The sequence below is a fragment of the Sander vitreus genome, chromosome 15, assembly GCF_031162955.1.
Source record: "Sander vitreus isolate 19-12246 chromosome 15, sanVit1, whole genome shotgun sequence".
Taxonomy (NCBI): domain Eukaryota; kingdom Metazoa; phylum Chordata; class Actinopteri; order Perciformes; family Percidae; genus Sander; species Sander vitreus.
Window position 1 is genome coordinate 24,515,515 of NC_135869.1, and position 21,129 is coordinate 24,536,643.

A 21,129-nucleotide genomic window follows, 5' to 3' on the forward strand; every position below is an offset into this window, starting at 1 on the left:
CTGCTTCACTAGACCTGCAGTATTAGATTAGTTCCATTACAGTTGTTCCAAGTGCTTCATCTGTTTCGTATTCTGTCTCAAATGTCACTTACAGTACAGTATTACAGTAATGTCAAAAATGGACTAACAGCCAAACGCTGGTCCTAGAGGGCTTGTTTCTCAGCAGAGCCCTATAGGTGGTGGTAGGATTATTTCCACAGAGCTATGGGAGAGGTCAGATGTCATGGCAGCTTACAAACAGAGCCTTGGATGGTCTGTGATGAAGCGATGTGTATGCCTTTGAGGTGGACAGCTTACAGCAGCATGACACCGTTAGTATGAGGATAGTAACACTGACACTGGCAGCATTCCACGCTGGTGATCACTCTTTTCTATGTCTACTTCACCCAGTAGTTTCTCACTTCTCTCACCTTCAACGCCATCCTAGAAATTTGATGAGAGGTTCATGCAGACGTTACAATGCAAAGATAAAGTGGAGAGAGACTCAGAGAGCTGCACCAGTGGCGTAGTACACACTCTTGATTCCTAATTGATGAGTTGTATGCGTGATCGTGGGGTGAATATGGACGATCCATTACTCAAGAATTCAGACTGAAGATGTGGGTTGTGTTCTTTTTTTCCATATTGGAATTTTAAATACTGAGGAGGAGAGAGCTGAGAGCATATACGTGGGGTGGGGGGGGAGTCATTTTTAATTTTCTCAAAATAAGGTGGTCAGCAAAAATCCAAGATTGTGTGTGTGTGTGTGTATGTGTCTCTGTGTGTGTGTGTGTGTGTGTGTGTGTGTGTGTGTCTGTCTGTTTATACCTGTGTTTGTGTGTCTTTCTACCCTGCTGAAAATTGATTTCCAGCAGATGGCATGAAAAGCCCTCAGAGGACACGAGGGTGTGCTCGCTCAGAAAATGTTTGGAGCACAAAACATGGAGACAGATACATTTTTAAACAGGTCTATTCAGACACCCACATGCACTTAGAAATGCAGCAAGACGATTGGGGTTTTGAGCCGAGGTAATAAAATAGACCCCACTGGTCCTCATTAGCTGCATACACAGCTAACAAGCACATAGCAGCAGTCTGTTGCATACATGCTCATTTTTCATGTTCTAATGATATTGCCCTTCATATAAAATCTGACGTCATTTACAAAGACAAGCAAACAACAAACAGGTTGGATTTGGTTCGCTCCTACTATTTCAATATCCTTTTTGTTTGTCCTTCTTCTTTGTAAGCATGAAGTTGGACATTTCACTGTCGCGTTGTCATTCTGCATTTCTCACCCTTCATTGTTCCCACACTCCTCTCATCTTCTCACACTCGTTTGTCTTCACACCGCACTTTAATTATCCAATTCTTTTCTTTTTTTGTGGTAAATGCAGTACACGGAAGAAACTGGAAAATGTCTCTAATGATTCTGAATAATTAAAAAAGTGTGGATGCTGAATATAAATGCTAAGATTGATTGATTTGCAAAATGAATCTGCTCCAAAAACTGCAATATGGACTGTTATTATAAAGATGTTAAAGAAAAAAACTAAATACTTAACAGCTTGGCACGCACACACACACACACACACACACACACACACACACACACACACACACACACACACACACACACACACACACACACCAGCCAAAGCCCTTTATGAACTGAGTCATTATCATGCATCTCCTCACCGCAGGGCACCAGAATTGGAAGAAGTGAGGGATTAAAAAGGTTGAGAAAGAGGATGATACAGAGATGTAATTAGATGAAGGAGATTTGGATGGAAATGTTGAGACTAATGTTTTGAGGAGTGTTCAAGTAGTGCTTTGAGCCAAGTAAGCCTTAAGGTGGAGCTCAAGGTGTATGTAGAATGAGGCACCCACTGTTCAACATTTGTATCAGTAAGAATAAATACTTATCTATTTAAAAATATGCTTTATTAGTGTACACACTGTACAGTGTATAGCTGTAATATAATTCTTTCTAAATGATAACTAAATAAATACTTTCACATTACACGTACATTGCTGTCTTTTTTTGCCATTTGTTGCAACCAAATGTGTTTCAAATTCTCATATTAACGAAGAACGCTATGATCTCTCAGCATGTGTACGGAACCAAGATGTTGCTTTTATTAATTTATTACCCTACCAGTTATATTGTGTGTGTTTACAGTTAAAACAGTGTAAAACAGAAATGTTTCCATAGTCAGTAGGGATTGTATCTGTCCGTTTTACAGTAATGATAAAATTACAACAACCATATGAACATCAATCAACATTATTGATTCGAGTAGCAGCATTGACGCCAAAAACATGACTAATACTGTAACTTATGGAAACGCTATATTATTTATGAATGCCCAGAAAAATGTGTGTGGTGAAGTCTGCATATTTGAAGTTTCTTTCAGCAACAGATAATTGACAAAATAAGGAATAAACCATAGACCGTGGGAAACGTGTGAAATAAAGCTTTTAACAAAGTCCAACAAAATATGGAGTGACTGACCGAGATAACAGAGCTTACACAACCTCAAGTGAGTCAAGACTGTTGGATTATTTTTGCCAACAAATGGCATCAATCCTTAGCCTAGAAATCTAGATGCACCTTCGCAGCAGCAAATGTAATTTGCAGCCAGGGGGGTCTGGCAACTCTCTGTTGGCTTGCGAGCTGGAAAAACCAAACTCTGGTCAAGCCAATCACATCGTGTATAGAGTCGGTGGGCGGGCTTTAGGCTGCTGTTGCTGGGAACAGCGGTCTTCTGGAAGACTTGGAGTTAAGCTTTTCTTTGAGAAAAGAACAAAGAACGGCACTGAAGTCATTCTTACAAAAGGAAGATGTGTTCGGAGTTTTGCCGACCGGATACGGCAAAAGTTTAATCTATCAACTAGCTCCGCTACCTCCTTCGTTGCTCTGCTTGGTTGTACCGCTATCCTATTGCGTGCAGAGAGAAAGACAACCATTTATCCCGCCCCTTGATGCAAACCCGACAAGGCGATTGAGCCCCGTCAATGGTGAGTTCCCAGACCCAACATCTTGATGTGGGTTTGGCTTGTCAGGCTAATCAATTCTAGCAGGAAACAAACAGTCGTATAACACGAAATAACAAGAAGAATTTTATTTAAAGTATTTTCTGATTACTGTAAGCTAATGGAAGATGAAACAAACCAATACCGTTTTATTTATCACCAAATAAGCCATTTGGGGTTAAGCTCCACAGCACCACGAGTGTATATTTTTTAACACAAGTGGTTTTAGAGGAAGCAATTGACTTTGGCAGTATTACATGTTCAGCCCATGAAGTTATACAAGGCCACCTACCTGCACTCAAAAGAATATTGCATTGAACCAGGGAGGATAAGTGAGGGAGGGAGGGAGGAATATGAGATGCAAAGTGGGTGACAAAGACGGAGGAAGAGCAAAGTGTGTTCCTGCCCAGATGGAGCCTCTGTGGGGATTTTGGACCGTATTTGTGTGTGTGTGTGTGTGTGTGTGTGTGTGTGTGTGTGTGTGTGTGTGTGTGTGTGTGTGTGCGTGTGCGTGTGTGTGCGTGTGTGTGTGTATGAAGAGTAACGATTCTGGTACACTGCCATGTGGAGGCTGAGTAGGTGGATTACCTACTCTGGTTCAAAAGGGAAAGTGATGAGTAGGCGGATTTAGGGATTTTGATAGAAAGTGGTTATCATGATGACCGCAAAATGTCAAAATGTTTCCGTTCGGTGGGAAAAGCCAATAACCTAAATATATTAAAGTTACAACCCTTCAGATTTTCATCAAATCAAACCCAGTTTTTGGTACTGGTTGTAGTTTGCATTATTTCAGCAATAAACATTTAACATATATAGTACTCTGTCACACCTGAGCCGGTCCATTTGAACTGAACCCTGGAGTGTTTAGCTGGATAGCCCGGTTGGCGCATTGTAGCGGACCAAACAACAGAACTCTGGTCCGACTGAAAACGTGGGTAACTATAGGGCAACTATTTACTCACCGACACACAGGAAACGACGGAACATGTAATTCAGCATTTCCACTAGTAGCCACGAGTGTCACCAAATCAACTAGGACTGAAATCTTTAAAGAGTAATTTAACACTATACTTAAACATCTTGTTTCTGCTGACCTCCAGTGGTTTTACTTCTCACCTTGCTGCTGTGATGTACAGGTGTACATACCGTTAGCTGTGGTTACAGTCAGTGCTTGAAGTGGAAAAAAAAAAGGTGCCGGTAATCATTATGACTTCTATTTCTACAGTGAAAAACAAAACTTGGCGATATTGCTAGTACAACAACAATATATAGTTATTAAACATTCCCTCCATTCTCTTGACAGCTTCAGTCCCCTCTCTGTCTGGCCAGCAAGTGACGGGATGCTGCTACATGCTTTGCAGCCCAGTTTGTTATCTTTAAAAACGAGCAAGCTGTTCGTGGAGCAAAAATACATAATTTGGTCCCTTGACCAACAGTCAGGCCATCCATGTGTTTCGTTACTCACGTTATTGTTGACGTCGGTGTTAAAATATTTTTTAAAGGTTTTTTTTGGGGCCTTTTCCCTTTATTTGAAAGCAGATAGATATGAAAGTGGGAGAGAGATGGGGGATGACACGCAGCAAAGAGCAGCAGGTTGGATTTGAACCCTGCACCGCTACAGGACTCAGCCAACATGGGTTGGCTGAGTCTCTTACGTGGTGAACTAGAGGTCGCCCCAGAATTAATATATTATTGAATTTCCAATGGGGCAGATCCCTAATGGAAGTAATATATTATTTGATTTCCAATGGGGCAGTTCAATCGATATTTACAAGGGCTGTTAAATCCCAGCAGAGCCACACTTCATTTTGTGATCAACAGACACTTCCTGGAGATTAGACAAGGAGATGAAAGGCAGCTGCATATCTGCTTGAGCTTTTAAAACCCAATGAGTTTCATTTATGTAGCTTTAAACCATAAAAATGTCCCCATATCCAGAGAAGAGCCAACACATTTGGTCTCTAATTTACTGTGTAGGAAGCTTGAGCGCACTTTAACAGCACTTGCAGGGACATAATAAACTGTGGACTAATGGACTGTTTCATGTTTTAGCATGAATCAGTGTAGTTTGTACTGTACGACCTGAGAGATGCTGGTCCATCCATTTCATGGATTACATGGGATTACAATCTGTCCATTCCTAGATGGAACATTATGGATTAGATGGGGATCCAACAGGAAATATCATCGTCTGGCTGTGGATGATATGTGTGGGTGGTGGTCAGCCTGGTGATGGTCATAGAGATTTTACAGGAACTGGAAGGACAGAGGATAAAATCCCTGCTGCTGCAGCCAGTACATCCATTCCTGTCAGAGTCTCCTGAGCTTTACTTTCTTCACACAGTGCTACAGGCTGCCACTGTTCCACACTGTGAGAAAGAGAAGGACACCAATTCCTAGGTGCAATATCTTTTTTTTTTTTTTTTTTAAAGGTGCTAAAACTGAAAATAATAAACTGAGAAGAGATTTGATTTTTTTTTTTTTGTGTAAGAATCACACATTGAATTTGTGTCTCCTCCTATGTTTGCTGCCTCGGAGAAACATTGAGAGAGAAAGAAATTAACATCCGACAGGCTGCCAAAAGCAGTTAGAAACCTGCTGTGACAGGCAATTTTGTTAAAGCTACAACACCATAGCAGGTGTGAGACATTTAGCAAAAACTAAAAATAAGCCTTTAAGCCTGTTGCATATTGCATAACATGGTTCTGAGATGTCTATTAAACTGCAAGACGCTGTATAGTCATGGTACCTAAATGCTCTTTGTATTGGAACAGCATGTTTTGACCTATTCAGCTTCAACAGGTCCATCACAACATGTATGTAGATTAGATAGTGTGTAAATTGACATCTTGATAGTAGTAGCAGGGCGATATGGAAAAAAATCAAATATCACAATATTTTTGACAAAATACATAGATGCCAAAATTGCAGCAATATTGTAGGGTTGACTATTATAACACAATGGGACTTTTGATAAATAATCATCAATAATGTGGATATAATGACTAAATGGGTAAAGGCAAATAATAGAACAGCTAGAACAGTCTGGTGAGTTCAGATAATGACATCACTTTACTGTAATGCAGCCTTTAAAACACTTATTTCATATCACAATATTACAATATCCAAAATCTAAGACAATATCTAGCCTCATAAATCAATGTTGATATAATATCATATATTGCCCTGTTCTATTGCATCAGTCAGAGTAAGCAGTTGCTCACACACAGCAGGCTTCACACACACACACACACACACGCGCACACACACACACACACACACATACACACACACAGCGCACACACACACACACACACACACACACACACACACACACACACACACACACACACACACACACACACACACACACACACACACACGCGCACACACACACACACACACATACACACACACAACACACACACACACACACACACACACACACACACACACACACACACACACACACACACACACACACACACACACACACACACACACACACACACACACACACACACGGTAACGAGGTTAACTGGACTTTGACTCGGGTTAGATCTAAGTTGTGTGCACCAGCCAGCTGAGTGTGACTCTGGACTAAGTCCATTAGTAACAGAGAGGATTGCATGAACAAAGGGCGCTTAGTCGTGTCTTATCCACTGGAACGGTCGAACAGATTGACTACGCTTAGTGAGCGCAGATATTGTTGAACAGCATCTGTTAGCTGCTGGAAAATGTGTTGCCTTTTCACTATCTGTCACTTAATGGTAAGGTTAGGTTAGGTTAGGTTACTTTATTGATACCTGTAGGTAAATTAGTTTTACAGTCTAAGAGAGGCGGGACATCCTTAAACATAACATGCAACACACAAAACATTAAAACATATAAAACCAGGTAATAAAACATGGATAAAAAGGAATGGCTTGTCAAATCATCACCATAGTGTGGTGGTACACAGGCAAATCAAGATGAGAAAGTATGATTATGTCTTGAGGTAGAGAAGCAAAGATACATGGATTTGTCTTTAAATCCCTATTCATACAGTTGCTATTTGTTTTTTGTTTACAAATTGTGTGTATGCTTGCTCCCTTCAATTTTTACCATCACTTTCCCAACAGATCTATAAAAATAACAGTTTTGGGACAGCAACTGTAAAAAGTCAGAGCCTCATGATTAGATTTTTTGCCAGTAGACGTGTTGAAGGTGTCTGAGGAGGACTGCAGGGACTCAGTAAAGAGCGGAGGAGGATGCGGGGTCTTAAGTAGAAATGTCACTGAGAGGAGGAGAGGGGGAGTGAGAAGATGAGAGGAGGGTGAGAATAGAGGATGACAGAGAGGTGGAGAGAATGAATGCAGATACCTACACAGTTTAATGCAATCCATTTAAATGGACCTGCAGTTTTTTTTTCGCTTTTTTTTCAGTCATATGGGAATTCATGTAAGACATACATTTTTAAAGGAATAGCTCAACATTTTGGGAAATACCCGCAATCGCTTTCTTGCCATAACTTAGATGAGAAGAGTGATATACCACTCTCATAAGGTTTTGGCATTTTTTTTGTACAGATTAAACAAGATATAGCGTGTTAATTAGTGAGCTTTAGAGGGGGTGGAAGGCGAAACTTTGCTACCTTTGAACAGAGCCAGGCTAGCTGTTTCCCCCGTTTCCATTCTTTATGCTAAGCTAAGCTAACCTGCTCTTCGCTGTGGCTTTATATTTTGGCGGACAAATATGGAAGTGGTACAAATGTTTCTCATGTCACTCTCAGCAAGAAAGTGAAAAATGTCCCAAAATTTCAAACTATTCATTTCAAATCAGTTTCCATTTTTTTATTAAATGAATAACTTAAAAAGAAAAAAAAAACACTGCACATAAAACATATCTATATATTTACAGACACTGTTTATATACAGAATATTGTCTGTTCTATTTACCATTCCCTGCAGGATTTCGCGGCCTTTTTTTGAGATTGTTGCGGCCCAAAATGCCTGATTTCGCGGGAGCTTTTGTAAAAAATTGCGATAAAAGTTGCGATGTCTTTTGTATGTTTGTTGCAATGAAGTTGTGGGAGAAGTGAAAGTTGCAAAAAAGTTGCGATTTTTTTTTTTGTATAGTTCTTTCAAAATAAAAAGGAAACATGTTTTGGGGAGAATAAAAGTAGGCCTACTCTGGGCTGAGATTTCCTAGTAACCTTACCAAAAAGGCTCAGGATGCTGTAAATGTCGGTATGATATGAAAATGGCTGGTGGATTTAAGACAAAAAAATTATAATTTATTGAATGAATCAATTTTGAACATATCTGTCAGTGGCTTGTTGATCTTTACATTGTTAGTTATATCCCTATGCTGGCCTGGGCTGGGACACACATTCATATGGTTTGATAATACTGACTTTAACTTATCATTGCACTTACAATAATGAGCGTAGCTGTCCTCAATTTAGGTCATCGTGTCGTCTCATCTCCTTGCATCCACCGTGTGTGTGTTGTTTGTGTGTGTGTCTCTGTGTGTGTTTGTGTGTGTGCAAGCATCAGTCGCTGGGGGCACGGAGCAGTAGCCCCGCCCGCTGCAGAGAGCCGACAGCCAGGATGGAAACGGCAGCAACTTCAGCGACTTTTAAATCGTTACAGTCTACATTGATGTTAAAATGTATCGGACGGTCTGAAATGTTTTGCACGGTCTTTCGCTGTATGTTTTGTTGGTAAATGAGTCACACACACGTCTCGTCTTCACATCAAAAACAAGCAACACGATTGGTCATTGGCTCTCAGAGTGCACGTGGGACTGCTGTGATTGGTTGAAGTCGCGGGAAACTTCAGGTTATTGGTCAAATGTGCGGAAAAGTTGCGGTGATTGGTCAAAATTGCGAGTCGCACCAAATTCGCGGTGATTGGTTGAATTTGCGTGAATTGGCGTGATCGCGACACCGCGAAATCCTGGAGGGACTGATTTACTGTGATATTCGTGTGTTTCCGTACTAAATATAGTGTGCTGTCCATTTAATGCTTTTACTGTGAGGTCTTTAGCTCATTAAGCCTCTAAAACATGTGCTATAGAAACAGAAACAGTTTTTTTTACAACTATGACTAGCTCTGAGACCAAATTGTCAATTTACTCTTAACTTACATCTACAAATGCTTTTGGCTTTTGGCTTTTCTCCTTACTATTACTCTGTACTTCAATTTGCTCGGGAGGAAAATTAATCAGGAGAATAAAGAAAATGTACTTTTTGTTCTGTCGTTGTGGAGACTGGAGAGCACAGAGGGTTTGCGCTCACAGCAGGTATTACTGTTGCACTTGAATTACAAGTGTGTGTGTGTGTGTGTGTGTGTGTGTGCGCATGGCCTTGAATAAAAGAGCACTTCTCCTCTGAAGTTCAAGCATTAGATACTCAGAAAAGAATCACATTCTTTACATCTGAAAATTAGGACTTTAATAAAGATTTAAGGTTTGGACAGTGCACATATGCAGAACAATACAACACCTTACAAGACATGGACATACACTATTTATACAAACAACAACATGAAAATAGACAGATACCAATGCATACAGTGAAAAAAAAAAGATCTGAATTGTCATGTAAGAAAACATTGCCAATGGAGTTTAAAAGCTTTTAATTCCAGTAAATAAACAGAATAATGCCACAACACTATCAAAAAGCCCCCCAAAAAAGCTCTGACATGAACTGAACAGACAGGTATAATATTATTAATAATGCTGCAGACTGAAAGGGCATCATCAAAGACACTATTAGACACGGCAAGATGATTTTGACCCGATTTTGCATCCGTTTGGCGGCACTGTAGTTTCAAATGTTTTTAATCAAACCTCTTGAATCTTAAAAAATCCACCGGGGAATTCCCTGAAACGCTGATGCTTGATTAGTTCAAAATATCTCGCAGTGTGAACTTTTTCCAACATGATAATAAATTAGATGATTTTGTTTTGTTTGATTTTGTTTTATTTTGTTATTAGGGTACAAACACCCTGACAGTTACTTTCCACTAAGTTTTTTTTTGTTAGGGAGAGCCAGTGTTTTAAAAAGTCTGAAATGAACAATCTGTGTTTAACATCACGTCTCACACAAACAGTGGGAAATAATTATTAAAATGTTTTTGGAGTACAGACATGATCAGAGATGGATCTTCAGAAACATATAGCAGATGCACTGCCACGTGTAACAAACATACAGTACGACTCATGCATGGAATGTATGAAGGTTGCATGAGTTGGAGGTTGCAGGTTGTTCAATTATCAAACCACACTATTAAGTGGTTGCATGTATAAAATTGCAAAGAAGAAACCGTCAATATCTAAGAATGTAAAAATGACTGAGTGCATTATTTAAATTGGAAAATAACAAATGTTATGTGTGTTTGAAGGTTGCATGAATTTAAAGAACATAAAGTGTACTACACGATGAAGCCAAAAGATGTCATCTGAGACATATTTCCTTGATCGGAGCACATACTTTAACCTTCTAAATTTGCACAGAATGACATAAATGGGGCAAAGGCTTTTTAAAAAATTGTGTAAAATGGCCCCAAAGAGTAAGATTCTGCTTTTGGTGGTGATTTCCTTATGGGAATAAGACTTCTTGTTTTGGATTTGTTCAGTATTTCATTAGAGACCCTCGGGCCTTATAGACAAACAAAACAGACAAAAACAGCCACCTATACCAGCAGTGGATGCAGGAGGACATTACAGGTATATGAATACATCATGCATAGGTGAAAACAATGTAGCATCACTCCTTAAAAGTGCCCAATCTATCTTTTTTTTTTTTTACCGTGTCCTCCCTCTTTCCTTATTCTTTCATCATCTACCCCTTGCTGCCATCTACTACTTAACATTCCCCCAACATTGTCCAACACTTTTCATCACCTTACCTTGACTCCCGACTCTAAAGCTGTCGCAGACCTAACCACAGAAATAACTCCACTCTGACCCTGCTGCACTCATGGAGGGATTTCAGCTGGCTTTACACAACTTCTAGCAGCCGTAGCGGAGGTCAGGGCTACAGCAGCTGTGAACAACTCATCAAATGCATTTCTCCCAGCTCGGCCGTCTCAACAGAAGAAATAGGCTGTGGTCATTTCTGCACAGTTATAACTGTTAAATGATACCATCTCCACTAATCGGATCAAAGACAAGTTTTTGGCATTTTGGCAAATGCACTTGTTCGCTTTGTTGCTGAGAATTTGATAAGAAGATTGACACTTGCATAATGTACGCTAAGTATGAAGCTACAAGGTACCACCAGCAGCAGCAACTTAGCTTAGCATAAAGACTGGTCACAGGAAAAAGCTAGCCTAGCTTTGTCCAAAGAGAACACGTTTTGCCTACCAGCCCCTCTAAAGCTCATGAAAGAACGTGGTGTATCAAATATACCATGTTCTTTCAGCAAGATATAATAATATACTATATCTATTATTATATCTTGTTTGTTTAATCCGTAAAAAAGCGAAGTGTAAAAACAAGAATACATTTTTTGTGCGGATTAGACAAACAAGCTATGTGTAAATTAGTTAATTATGCGTGTAAGGTGTTACTTGGTAGCCTGGTCCTACCATACTCTCGTACATTTCATTTGTACAGAGAGTCTGGCCACTCTCCATTGACAAGTGTTAACTTCCTTGAAGGCGGGTACTCTGTTGAAATTTAAAACTCTGGATCTGCCATAACCAATCGCTAACGTTTGGTCGTGACGTATGTCATGCACATGTGCAACAAGAGGGGAGACCGACAACAACTATTAGCTTATATTTAGCATTAGCATCGCTAGCGTTAGCCTTAGCCAACTCCTTCACCACTAACGGAGCGAGCTGGAAAATCTAACTTTTCCTGAACCCCGTGGGGAGGAGGGCCACAACATCATGGCCACCAACACAACTCAGCAAAGATTGTTCTTGCTCGGGCTTTAACTTCTGGATATTCGGCAGCGTTGCTGCCACAATGGACCGAATGGCTTCGCTCGCATCTTTCTAGCGCACGTCCTCAACGTCATCGTTCTCAGCCACTCCATCTGTTCGCTGATTGGACCGCCAAATATTTGACCGGAGAAAACCCAAGAATATACCGCAAACCCAGACGGAGTACTGAAGTAAAATGAAAATTGAGCGGAAGTAAGTAGGAGGGCGGAGCCAGGCTAGTTACTTGGTGGATTTTGTTAACTTTGGACAGAATCATGCTAGCTGTTTCCCCCATGTTTTATGCTAACTTAAGTTAGCTGGCTGCTGACGGTAGCTTCACATTTACTGTGCAGACATGAGAGTGGTATTGCTCTAACACATTTGCCCACTAATTAGCTAGCAGGAGGGTCAATTGTTTGCTAGTATTCACATATTACCATTTACCTTAGTTGCTTTCACTAGTTTGACTGCTAGCTGGTTTGCTAACAAAGCACAGAGGAGCTAGCACCAATGACAGTTTAGTGTGGCCTGTATCAAATTTACTTTATTTGGATACATAGGCTATATAAATTTACTTATAACTCATTTACAAATGTGTAAATGACAGATGTGAGCCCATACTATAGCTATATTTATGGGGAATCTTGTATTGCACCATTTTACAGTGGACCTCCATGATGGCATCGTCTGTGGTTGCTAGAAGTGTGGTGAAGTAACTGCAAAGCCTTGACTCATCTCATATACTGTAGATATATAACATTACCATTAATTTTCCAGTTTTTTTACATACTTGTCAGTCCATGTCACATAGAGTTGTTTAGAAAACCCTGTAGCGGTGTTAATAATGGGCAGAATCCTACCTTCTTGAAAGGACTAGAACTTTACCCCTCCCTTTGCTCTGCTTTCTTTCACTTCCCCTTCCCCCACCGGTCATCGAGAATTCCTGTTGTGTTTACTACAAGGCTCCCCCGGGTCCTTGGTTGCGCCACCGTAAACCTCAACTCCGTTCTCGGTCCAGGGGGCCACACTGCCCTGGCTTACTTTGCCACAGCGAGCCAAGCTGGCGACCTGGTTGGAAGACAGGACTCGGTCCCAAAGACCCACCTGGGACAGCTCTCCAACCAGGGCCTGGGATGAGTCAAAACCTCCACCCAGAGAATCCTGGAGAGAAAGAAGAGTGAAGTTACATGGATTACAGAAAGCATGTGATTGAAGAAAATGATAAAACACTTTTACTTTTATGCACACACAGGCTCAGCTTCAACTGATTTGCTGCCTTGGGCAAGACTGTGAGAATATGAAAGTAATGTGATAACCTTCATGAATGCAGGACTACTGAACAAAGAGGCCATGTGAGAGGAGATCTTTTGGCTCTGGATGAGGGTCCCTAGGCCTTTTCCACACAACTCTACAACATAGCACACCATTTCAACACTTTGGTTAGCAGTATACTCCAGATTTAATGTGTCAGGATCCAGTACGTTCACCAAGGCTCTCAAAGTGTTTCGTGCTTTTATTTACTACTTTTATTTACAACCCTGCAGCTGCAGTGGGTAAACTACTATTTGCTTGCAGCGCTGTAGTCAGCAGTAGCCTGAAGGGCATAACAAGTTAGATTTATTTTGGAAAACTGAAGTCTTTAACACCCTCATTCGTGCACCTACCTGCTCCTGCCCCAGTATGAGCACTCCTCCAGGTCTGATTTGATGTCCGGCTGCCAGCGCGTGACCCTCGCCCCTCAGCTTTCCCCCCTGGTAGGCCTGCCAAGCTCCTCCCTTCTGGCTCCAGCTCACACAGATGTGCTGCCAGCTGCCTCGGGAGAGGTTTAGAGGCAACTGCGCCACCTAGGAACGAGAGAGCAAAAGGACAGTTCAGATCGGGTAGACCTTTTTCAATTCTGATGTGTTTGAGTGTCACACATTTGGAGGTAAGATGTCATCAAGCTGTATCTCAATATTCACATCTTAGTTCGCTCTTGTTTCTTCTTAGTATTTCCTCAGTCCCATAGACATCCTGCTACCTCCAAGGACACAGACCTTTCCCTCCAGGCATCTATTTCCATAATGACTTTATTGAATTATACCTGAAGCCCCTGCACTGCACTACACCACCCTGCAGTGCTGTCAAACTTTGTCATTTAGACACATGAATGAGGCTATTTAGCTTGTCTGCTAAATTGGCTCTTTAATTTGATGTGTTCTACTTATTTGTATGCTAATACAGTGCACTATTCCTTCCGTAAAGACCTAACAAAATGTTATACTTCACTGCTGTTCACATACAGTACAACTGGTAAAACACAAAGATAATAAATGTACACTGGTTGCCGTCAAGTCTCCCACACCATATCTATCCCAGATTAGTGCTGCAGACTCTTGGATCCAGTCACTTTGTCTTACAGAAAAGATATATACAGGTAGCACTCTGTGTTTGATATGCAACATTTTTATCCTATTCTTTATGTTATAACCCCACATAAACATATAGTTCTGCAGAACATGTAGTCATACTGATGGACTCTCTAAAATGTTTGTGTTGACTTAATAATACATACAGACTCTAATCAATAAATAAATTGAAATATGACCCACAAACCATGACATAAATCTCCTCAGGAAAATCAATTGCACCCAAGCAGTGGACAGGTAAGTTCACATGTACAGTGGATGCTCAGTCTCTTGAATGATACAGTACCTTGTCATTGATGAGCAGCTCAGTGGGGGTATGCAGGCCTTGCAGCAGCACCAGTTCGTTGGGTTGCTCGGGAACAGCGTAAGACAGAGGTGTCCCGATTCCTCCCTCTGCGGGCCGAAGCCACAGGCAGGCGGTGAAGGCCCGCAGCGCTGGGATGGAGGGTTTCACAACAGCGTACATGTAGTTTGTCCGAGTTGGGAAAGACAACCGGTAGCCCTCTGGGAAGGAATGCCCTGAGACACCTGGGGCAGAAAGCATGGAAACAAATGAAGTGATTAAGAGTGCAATTAAATCATCTATCTGGCAAGAGGATGAAATGGAGTTTCTGCTTTTCTGATATACTGTATCGTCACTTTCTTCACATCAAAACATTTGATTTGTTTGCAGGGCATGGATTTTATAGTCTGTCTGATCATTTTTTAAACGTCATAATGAAACCCCATGGCTTGATTTGATTAGGAGTAATACAAAAATGAAACATCTGAGGTATTTTCTATGTCAGATTCTTTCTCATCATTAGTGACTTGAGTTGTCATGCAAGTGTTTCATCACAGCCACTTGTCATTCCACTCTTTATTTTGTATACCTCTTTATTATATTTTCATTCACAAATTAAAACAACCCCCCCACACACACACACACACACACACACACACACACACACACACACACACATTCTGATTATTTCTTTTTTCTAATATTTCTTTCGTTTCTACCGCTCTGTGAATTCCTACCTTCCTCCAGTCCTGAGATTCGGTGGTGTAGTTTATTGATGCCCCGGTCAATTCCTTGCCTTTGCTTCTCTGTTTCCAGCCTCAAGGTTTTTCTCTCTTTCTCCAGCAGCTCCACCTTCCTCTCCAGCTCCCCCTCCAAGTCTTCCATCCTCCAGGGCCTGTCAGCACCAGCTTTGTGCCCGGGATCGGCCAACCTTTCCGGACCGCCAGACATCCCGCCTTCCTCTGGCGCTCCTGAGGTGTTGCTGTCCGTCTGGTTGTGAGGAAATGGGCCAATGTCTGACTACAGAGGAGGGAGACAGTGGATGAAAACTGGTTCACAGTGTGGGTTTTACAAGAAAACAGTGTAAAGTACTCTCTGCGCTTGCTGTGATGTTTAATCTGGAGTTCTGGTAATATAGTCTATTTACCACTACTATCTCAACATCATGTCGGTTGCATGCCTATGCAAGGAAAAGTTATTACACCCAGTTAATAATTGATTTTGCTGAGACATTACATCACGCCTGGGGATACAACTAGGGGCTGATTTAGTAAGGTTTCACTATGCTGTGGTTAATGTTTTAACATTCCTTTAAGGACTTTTTCTTGGCTGGGCGTAGTCATGATGAGGTTGCTAGGTAGGAGAAGAAATTGTCCTGCAGAAAAGAAAACATAAATTGTCATATTTCCCAACATACCTACCATAAAATCCATAAATTGTTGTTCTTACACTTTGGATTTTGTATAGATTACTCAAGTGAGATATAACGTGCTAATTAGTGGACTCTCGATGTGCTGGAAGATGGATTTTGATACCTTTGGATAGAGCCAGGCTGGCCATTTCCCCCTCTATCCAGCCTTTATGCTAAGCTACAGTAAGCTAACTGGTTGCCGACTGTAGCTGCATACTTAAAGGACAGATATCTAGAGTAGTACAGATCTTCTCATCTACAAAACTACAAACGATTTCTTTGAACGTTTTTTTTTCCCTTTACTGTATATTGCATCAGAATTGATTCTGTAGTATTCTGGGTTTTATTTGTTAATGTTTTTTAAGTGCTCTGGAATCTCTGGCATGACTGAAGCAGGGTAAAAATAATTTCACAGAGAAGATAACAAAACGGTCTGTATCCAAGTGCCACACATGCCGTTTTGGGGTAGGAACAGATCTTCTTCAAGCTCAGCCACTCTCATATCTGCAGGCATTTCCTTCAAATTAAGTACAACGCAACAAATAATTGCAAGTCAGAAAAGGCTGCCAAGACAATCAACAATTTCAGTCAACAGCAAAATTCTAGGCCCGGCTCCGTAATGGTTCACTGAAATAAACACCCAAACCACAAGGGCAGGAATTTGTGGAATACAGACACTGCAAGATTTTTTAAACCTGGGTGGTGTTCTAGTATATCCACCGAGCATCTTGTTTACAGTGTGCGGTAGAAATACAGAAACCATATACACATACAGAGACAATACAAATTATCTAAGGCCAACGAGGAGGGGAATTACTTCCTACAATTATAACTGATATGTGAAAATGTGAACAGTGAACGTTTTTCCTACCAGGAAGCTGTAATATGTCATTATCTAAGTACAAATATTCTTGATGTCTTAAAGGTCCCATGACATGGTGCTCTTTGGATGCTTTTATATAGGCCTTACTGGTTCCCTAATACTGTATCTGAAGTCTCTTTTATATAGGCCTTAGTGGTCCCCTAATACTGTATCTAAAGTCTCTTTTATATAGGCCTTACTGGTCCCCTAATACTGTATCTGAAGTCTCTTTTATATAGGCCTTAGTGGTCCCCTAATACTGTATCTGAAGTCTCTTTTATATAGGCCTTAGTGGTCCCCTAATACTGTATCTGAAGTCTCTTTTATATAGGCCTCAGTGATCCCCTAATACTGTATCTGAAGTCTCTTTTATATAGGCCTTAGTGGTCCCCTAATACTGTATCTGAAGTCTCTTTTATATAGGCCTTAGTGGTCCCCTAATACTGTATCTGAAGTCTCTTTTATATAGACCTTAGTGGTCCCCTAATACTGAATCTGAAGTCTCTTTTATATAGGCCTTAGTGGTCCCCTAATACTGTATCTGAAGTCTCTTTTATATAGACCTTAGTGGTCCCCTAATACTGAATCTGAAGTCTCTTTTATATAGGCCTTTGTGGTCCCCTAATACTGTATCTGAAGTCTCTTTTATATAGACCTTAGTGGTCCCCTAATACTGTATCTGAAGTCTCTTTCCCAAAATTCAGCCTTGTTGCAGAATTACAGCTACTAGAGCCAGTCCCACAATGAGCTTTACTTAGGACGTGCCATTTCTGTCTGTAGCTATTGAGGAGGAGAGAGCCCCCCCTCCGCAAGGTGGAGGGTGGGGGTGTGGCCTTGACCAACTGTCACTTTGCTTGTTTGAAAGTCATGATGTCTCTCTCTCTCTCTCTCTCTCTCATGGGTGGGCCAAATTCTCTGGGCGGGCAAAGCAGAGAAAGAGGAGGTAACCTTCCTCCTTATGACCTCATAAGGTGGAGATTCCAGATCGGACCATCTGAGCTTTCAATTTCTCAAAGGCAGAGCAGGATACCCAGGGCTCGGTTTACACCTATCACCATTTCTAGCCACTGGGGGACCATCATTGACATATATATAATGGACCAACAGATCCCATTGCTCTGGACGGAGACCAGTGAAGGCCATTAGAAGCACTTTTCCGGTGAGCGCTGAGCATTACTGCGCAGCCTCCAACTGAGAGAGATGACGTAAATGTGCCATGAGCAACGTGTCTGAAAGTTATAAGTCTCCTGGTAGCTGTGCTAAGAGAAATCTCAATCATTCCCAATCTTGCAGAGACGAAGAGCGTAGGTATATGTAAGGAGATAACATGGACACAGGCTAATTATTGCTAACTAAAATGCTAGTTAACATTAGTAATTACACTTAAACAGCTAATGTGAGGCGAAACTGCCTGCGCGCTTCTCCTGTACTATACGGTAATTCCTCTACTATGCGACAGTAAGTTGCGTGGTTATGACACAATCGTTAGCCTATTTTTACAAAAACGTCTGCTACGGAGCCATAACGTGAGATACAAGGTAATGGAGCCTTTTATACATTGTCGTGTTTCTTTAGAATTAAACAATGGACAAATAAAGTCTTTAAACGCTTCAGATGTAAAGTTATTCGCTGTCAAAGTGATGTCAAAATGAATGGCAGCCAATGGAATGCTAACGAGAGGTGATGGCTTATTAGCATCAAAATGGCGCCATAGGAGGTTCGCGGTCCGAGGAGAATCTTACCCCTTTGGGGACCATAGGCAGGCTGGGGGAACGCATATTAATGTTGCAAAAACCTCATAAAGTGACATTTTCATGCCATGGGACCTTTAATGTAACCCAAACTGATAGGTATGCACCTTGCTACGGACTACACGCTGCTATTTCTATTTGATAGTTCTGTCATCAAGCCCAGGGTTAGGCTCCAAGGCAAGCATTTACATGTGCAGATGTCAAACAATGGGGCTTAAATTGGTGTGCCACTTGTATTGTTATCAGCCACACTATGGTACCAAGTGTACTGGTAGGTACCCTATAGAAATGGAAAACCATTACAGTAACAGCACATTCACACATTTGCAACCACATCACCTTGTTTGCATCACATGGTGTGACCAGATGTTGGTCAGGACATGAAGCTAGTATGTGATTGAATACTAATAGTTGTAGAAGAATAGGATAGTGCTCTTCCTTTACTGTATATCCACCAGTACACATACATTATCATCTGACGTAAACACCACAGTGTGCTACTGAAGTAGGCCAAGTAGCTCCTGTATGAACAGAAACGTGACTTGGATGGTAAAAGACACACATCACGCTAGAGTGTTTTAGGTTTAACGACATATCATTCAGATCTTATTCTGGCAATGGGAAATGTGTTCCTGAAAAATGAAAAACATGGAGATTTTTCATCCCGTTTGCATTCTGGAGGTTTCCATCTGACAGTGGCGATAGGGAAAACAGACAAAATGTGTATAATCCACAAAGACAAATACTCATACACACTCATGTCCTACATACAGTACACTACTACAGATACTGCAGAGAAGCATTTTTAGTCTGCGCTTTCTACAAATATAGGCAACTCATACATTATGTATGGTTTTTCTTCAGCCAAAAATGAGTTTATACATCATTAGATTCTGATCAGATGAGAGCATGTTTTACGTTACTCTGCCATACTCCCTCCTCCACCTAATCATCCTCCTTCTGCTGCTCATTTTTCTCCTCCCCATTTACCTTTATTCTCATCTCTCCTCCCCCTTTTCTCTCCCCCCTGTTTCTCTCTGTTTCCCTGCCTCACTTTTCACTTTTAAATCTCAATCTGTTAACTTGGCGTGAGTCAAAGCAATCATTTCATGTATTATTAAAGACATTAACAGATGACAAGTTATGATTAAAGGAACTAATACTTTAAAATTGAATCACATGATAATTCATATGCAGATAAAAAGGAAGAAAGTCTTAGATTGCTTCTTTAACTGGCTGCCAATATCACACACAACTTTTGGATAACTCACTTGATCTCATTACAAATTTAAAAACCCTTGCTTTCATAAACCACTCATGCATGTCCAGAAATCCTAAAAGGGGCTATAAGAGTGAAGAAGACAGATTTAGCCACATATGTCTCTGATCATCAGTTATTACTGCAAAATGTACAGTTGGAGTTATAGTACAATAATATACCATTAGGTGAAGCTTATAAGAGGGAGATCATTCTGTAAGCATTCAAAACCCCATCATGTGGAACCAAAGATTGTTTTCGCTGCAGCATGCAGGAGATGATGTATGTGTAGTGATGATTTTCTCCACACTCTACCTACCTCCAGTTTCTCTATGCGGTCTTTGAGCTGAGTGATAGCCTGCTCCAGTTCATCCACAGCCCTAACGGTGAGCAAGTGGACATTGTCGGGCGTCGAGCCCGGGCTGTCCCGCACCATGATCCGCTCCAGGTGCGTCTCCTCTGCCGAGCCTTTGCCCCCCCACAACCCCGCAGCGCTCCCGCGTCTGTCCGCGCTGCTGCTACCGCCATCCAGCCCCTTCTCACACTCGGATAGTTTCCCCGTCAGGTCCCTGATGGTCCGCTGGTCGGTCAGTATCTGGTCCTTTTGTTGCAGGACGGTCTGTCGGAGCTCCTCCGCGGTGGTGCGGAGGTAGCCCCAGTCTTCCCCCGCGTACAGCGACGGGTCTTCTGCTTGTTGCTGAAAGTTTTTCGTGTTGCATTCCCCGGCAGGGATCGGCGTGCAGATGAGTCGACTGACCGTTGGGTCATGCCCGGTGAGTCCGGTGACACCGTCCAGCCCGCTGAGCCCGATGTTGAAGGTCGGTGCTTCTGAATCGGGTGTTTCAGAACCATGGAGAGCGCCCAAAGATCCGGGCCGGGCCACGGAGCCCGCCGCAGTATCCGCGCCCGGATACAGCGAGTGGTTGTCGGTTGCTGGTTGCTGTTGTGCCGAGGCAGCCCTGGAGGAACCGGTGTGAACGGCTGCGATGATGCAGATAACCGCTCCGATGAAGGCCACCATCCCGGCGGCCAAGATAATAACAATGAACTTCAGGGTGGCGGCGTCAGCGATCGATTATTAAAAAATCTAATAACAATAACACCCTGAAAAAACTAAACGCTCCAGAACAAGAAAGGTGTCAAATAATTTTCATGTCTTTAAATTGAGAAAGAAAAACCCGCAACTCCTCACTTTCTCTCTTTTCCACAAAAACAGGCGATTA

The 21,129-nt window shown here is 41.6% G+C and overlaps 1 protein-coding gene across 1 annotated transcript; it reads right to left on the reverse strand.

The window, feature by feature from the left end:
- Positions 1-12,551: 12,551 nt before the first annotated feature.
- nptxra (neuronal pentraxin receptor a) lies at positions 12,552-20,927 on the reverse strand. The gene is made up of 5 exons (XM_078269753.1): positions 20,226-20,927; positions 15,362-15,644; positions 14,628-14,869; positions 13,598-13,777; positions 12,552-13,094 (listed from the first exon to the last, which is right to left on the reverse strand). The coding sequence occupies exons 1-5, from the start codon at positions 20,925-20,927 to the stop codon at positions 12,864-12,866; spliced, it is 1,638 nt and encodes a 545-aa protein (XP_078125879.1). The 3' UTR covers positions 12,552-12,863.
- Positions 20,928-21,129: the final 202 nt, after the last annotated feature.

Coding starts and splice junctions, on each gene's coding strand:
- nptxra (XM_078269753.1), bottom strand. CDS start 20,927: ATGGTGGCCTTCATCGGAGCGGTTATCTGCATCATCGCAGCCGTTCAC. Junction 14,870..15,361: donor AATCTCAGGACTGGAGGAAG/GTAGGAATTCAC, acceptor TTTCTGCCCCAG/GTGTCTCAGGGCATTCCTTC. Junction 13,778..14,627: donor AGCTGCTCATCAATGACAAG/GTACTGTATCAT, acceptor TCTCGTTCCTAG/GTGGCGCAGTTGCCTCTAAA.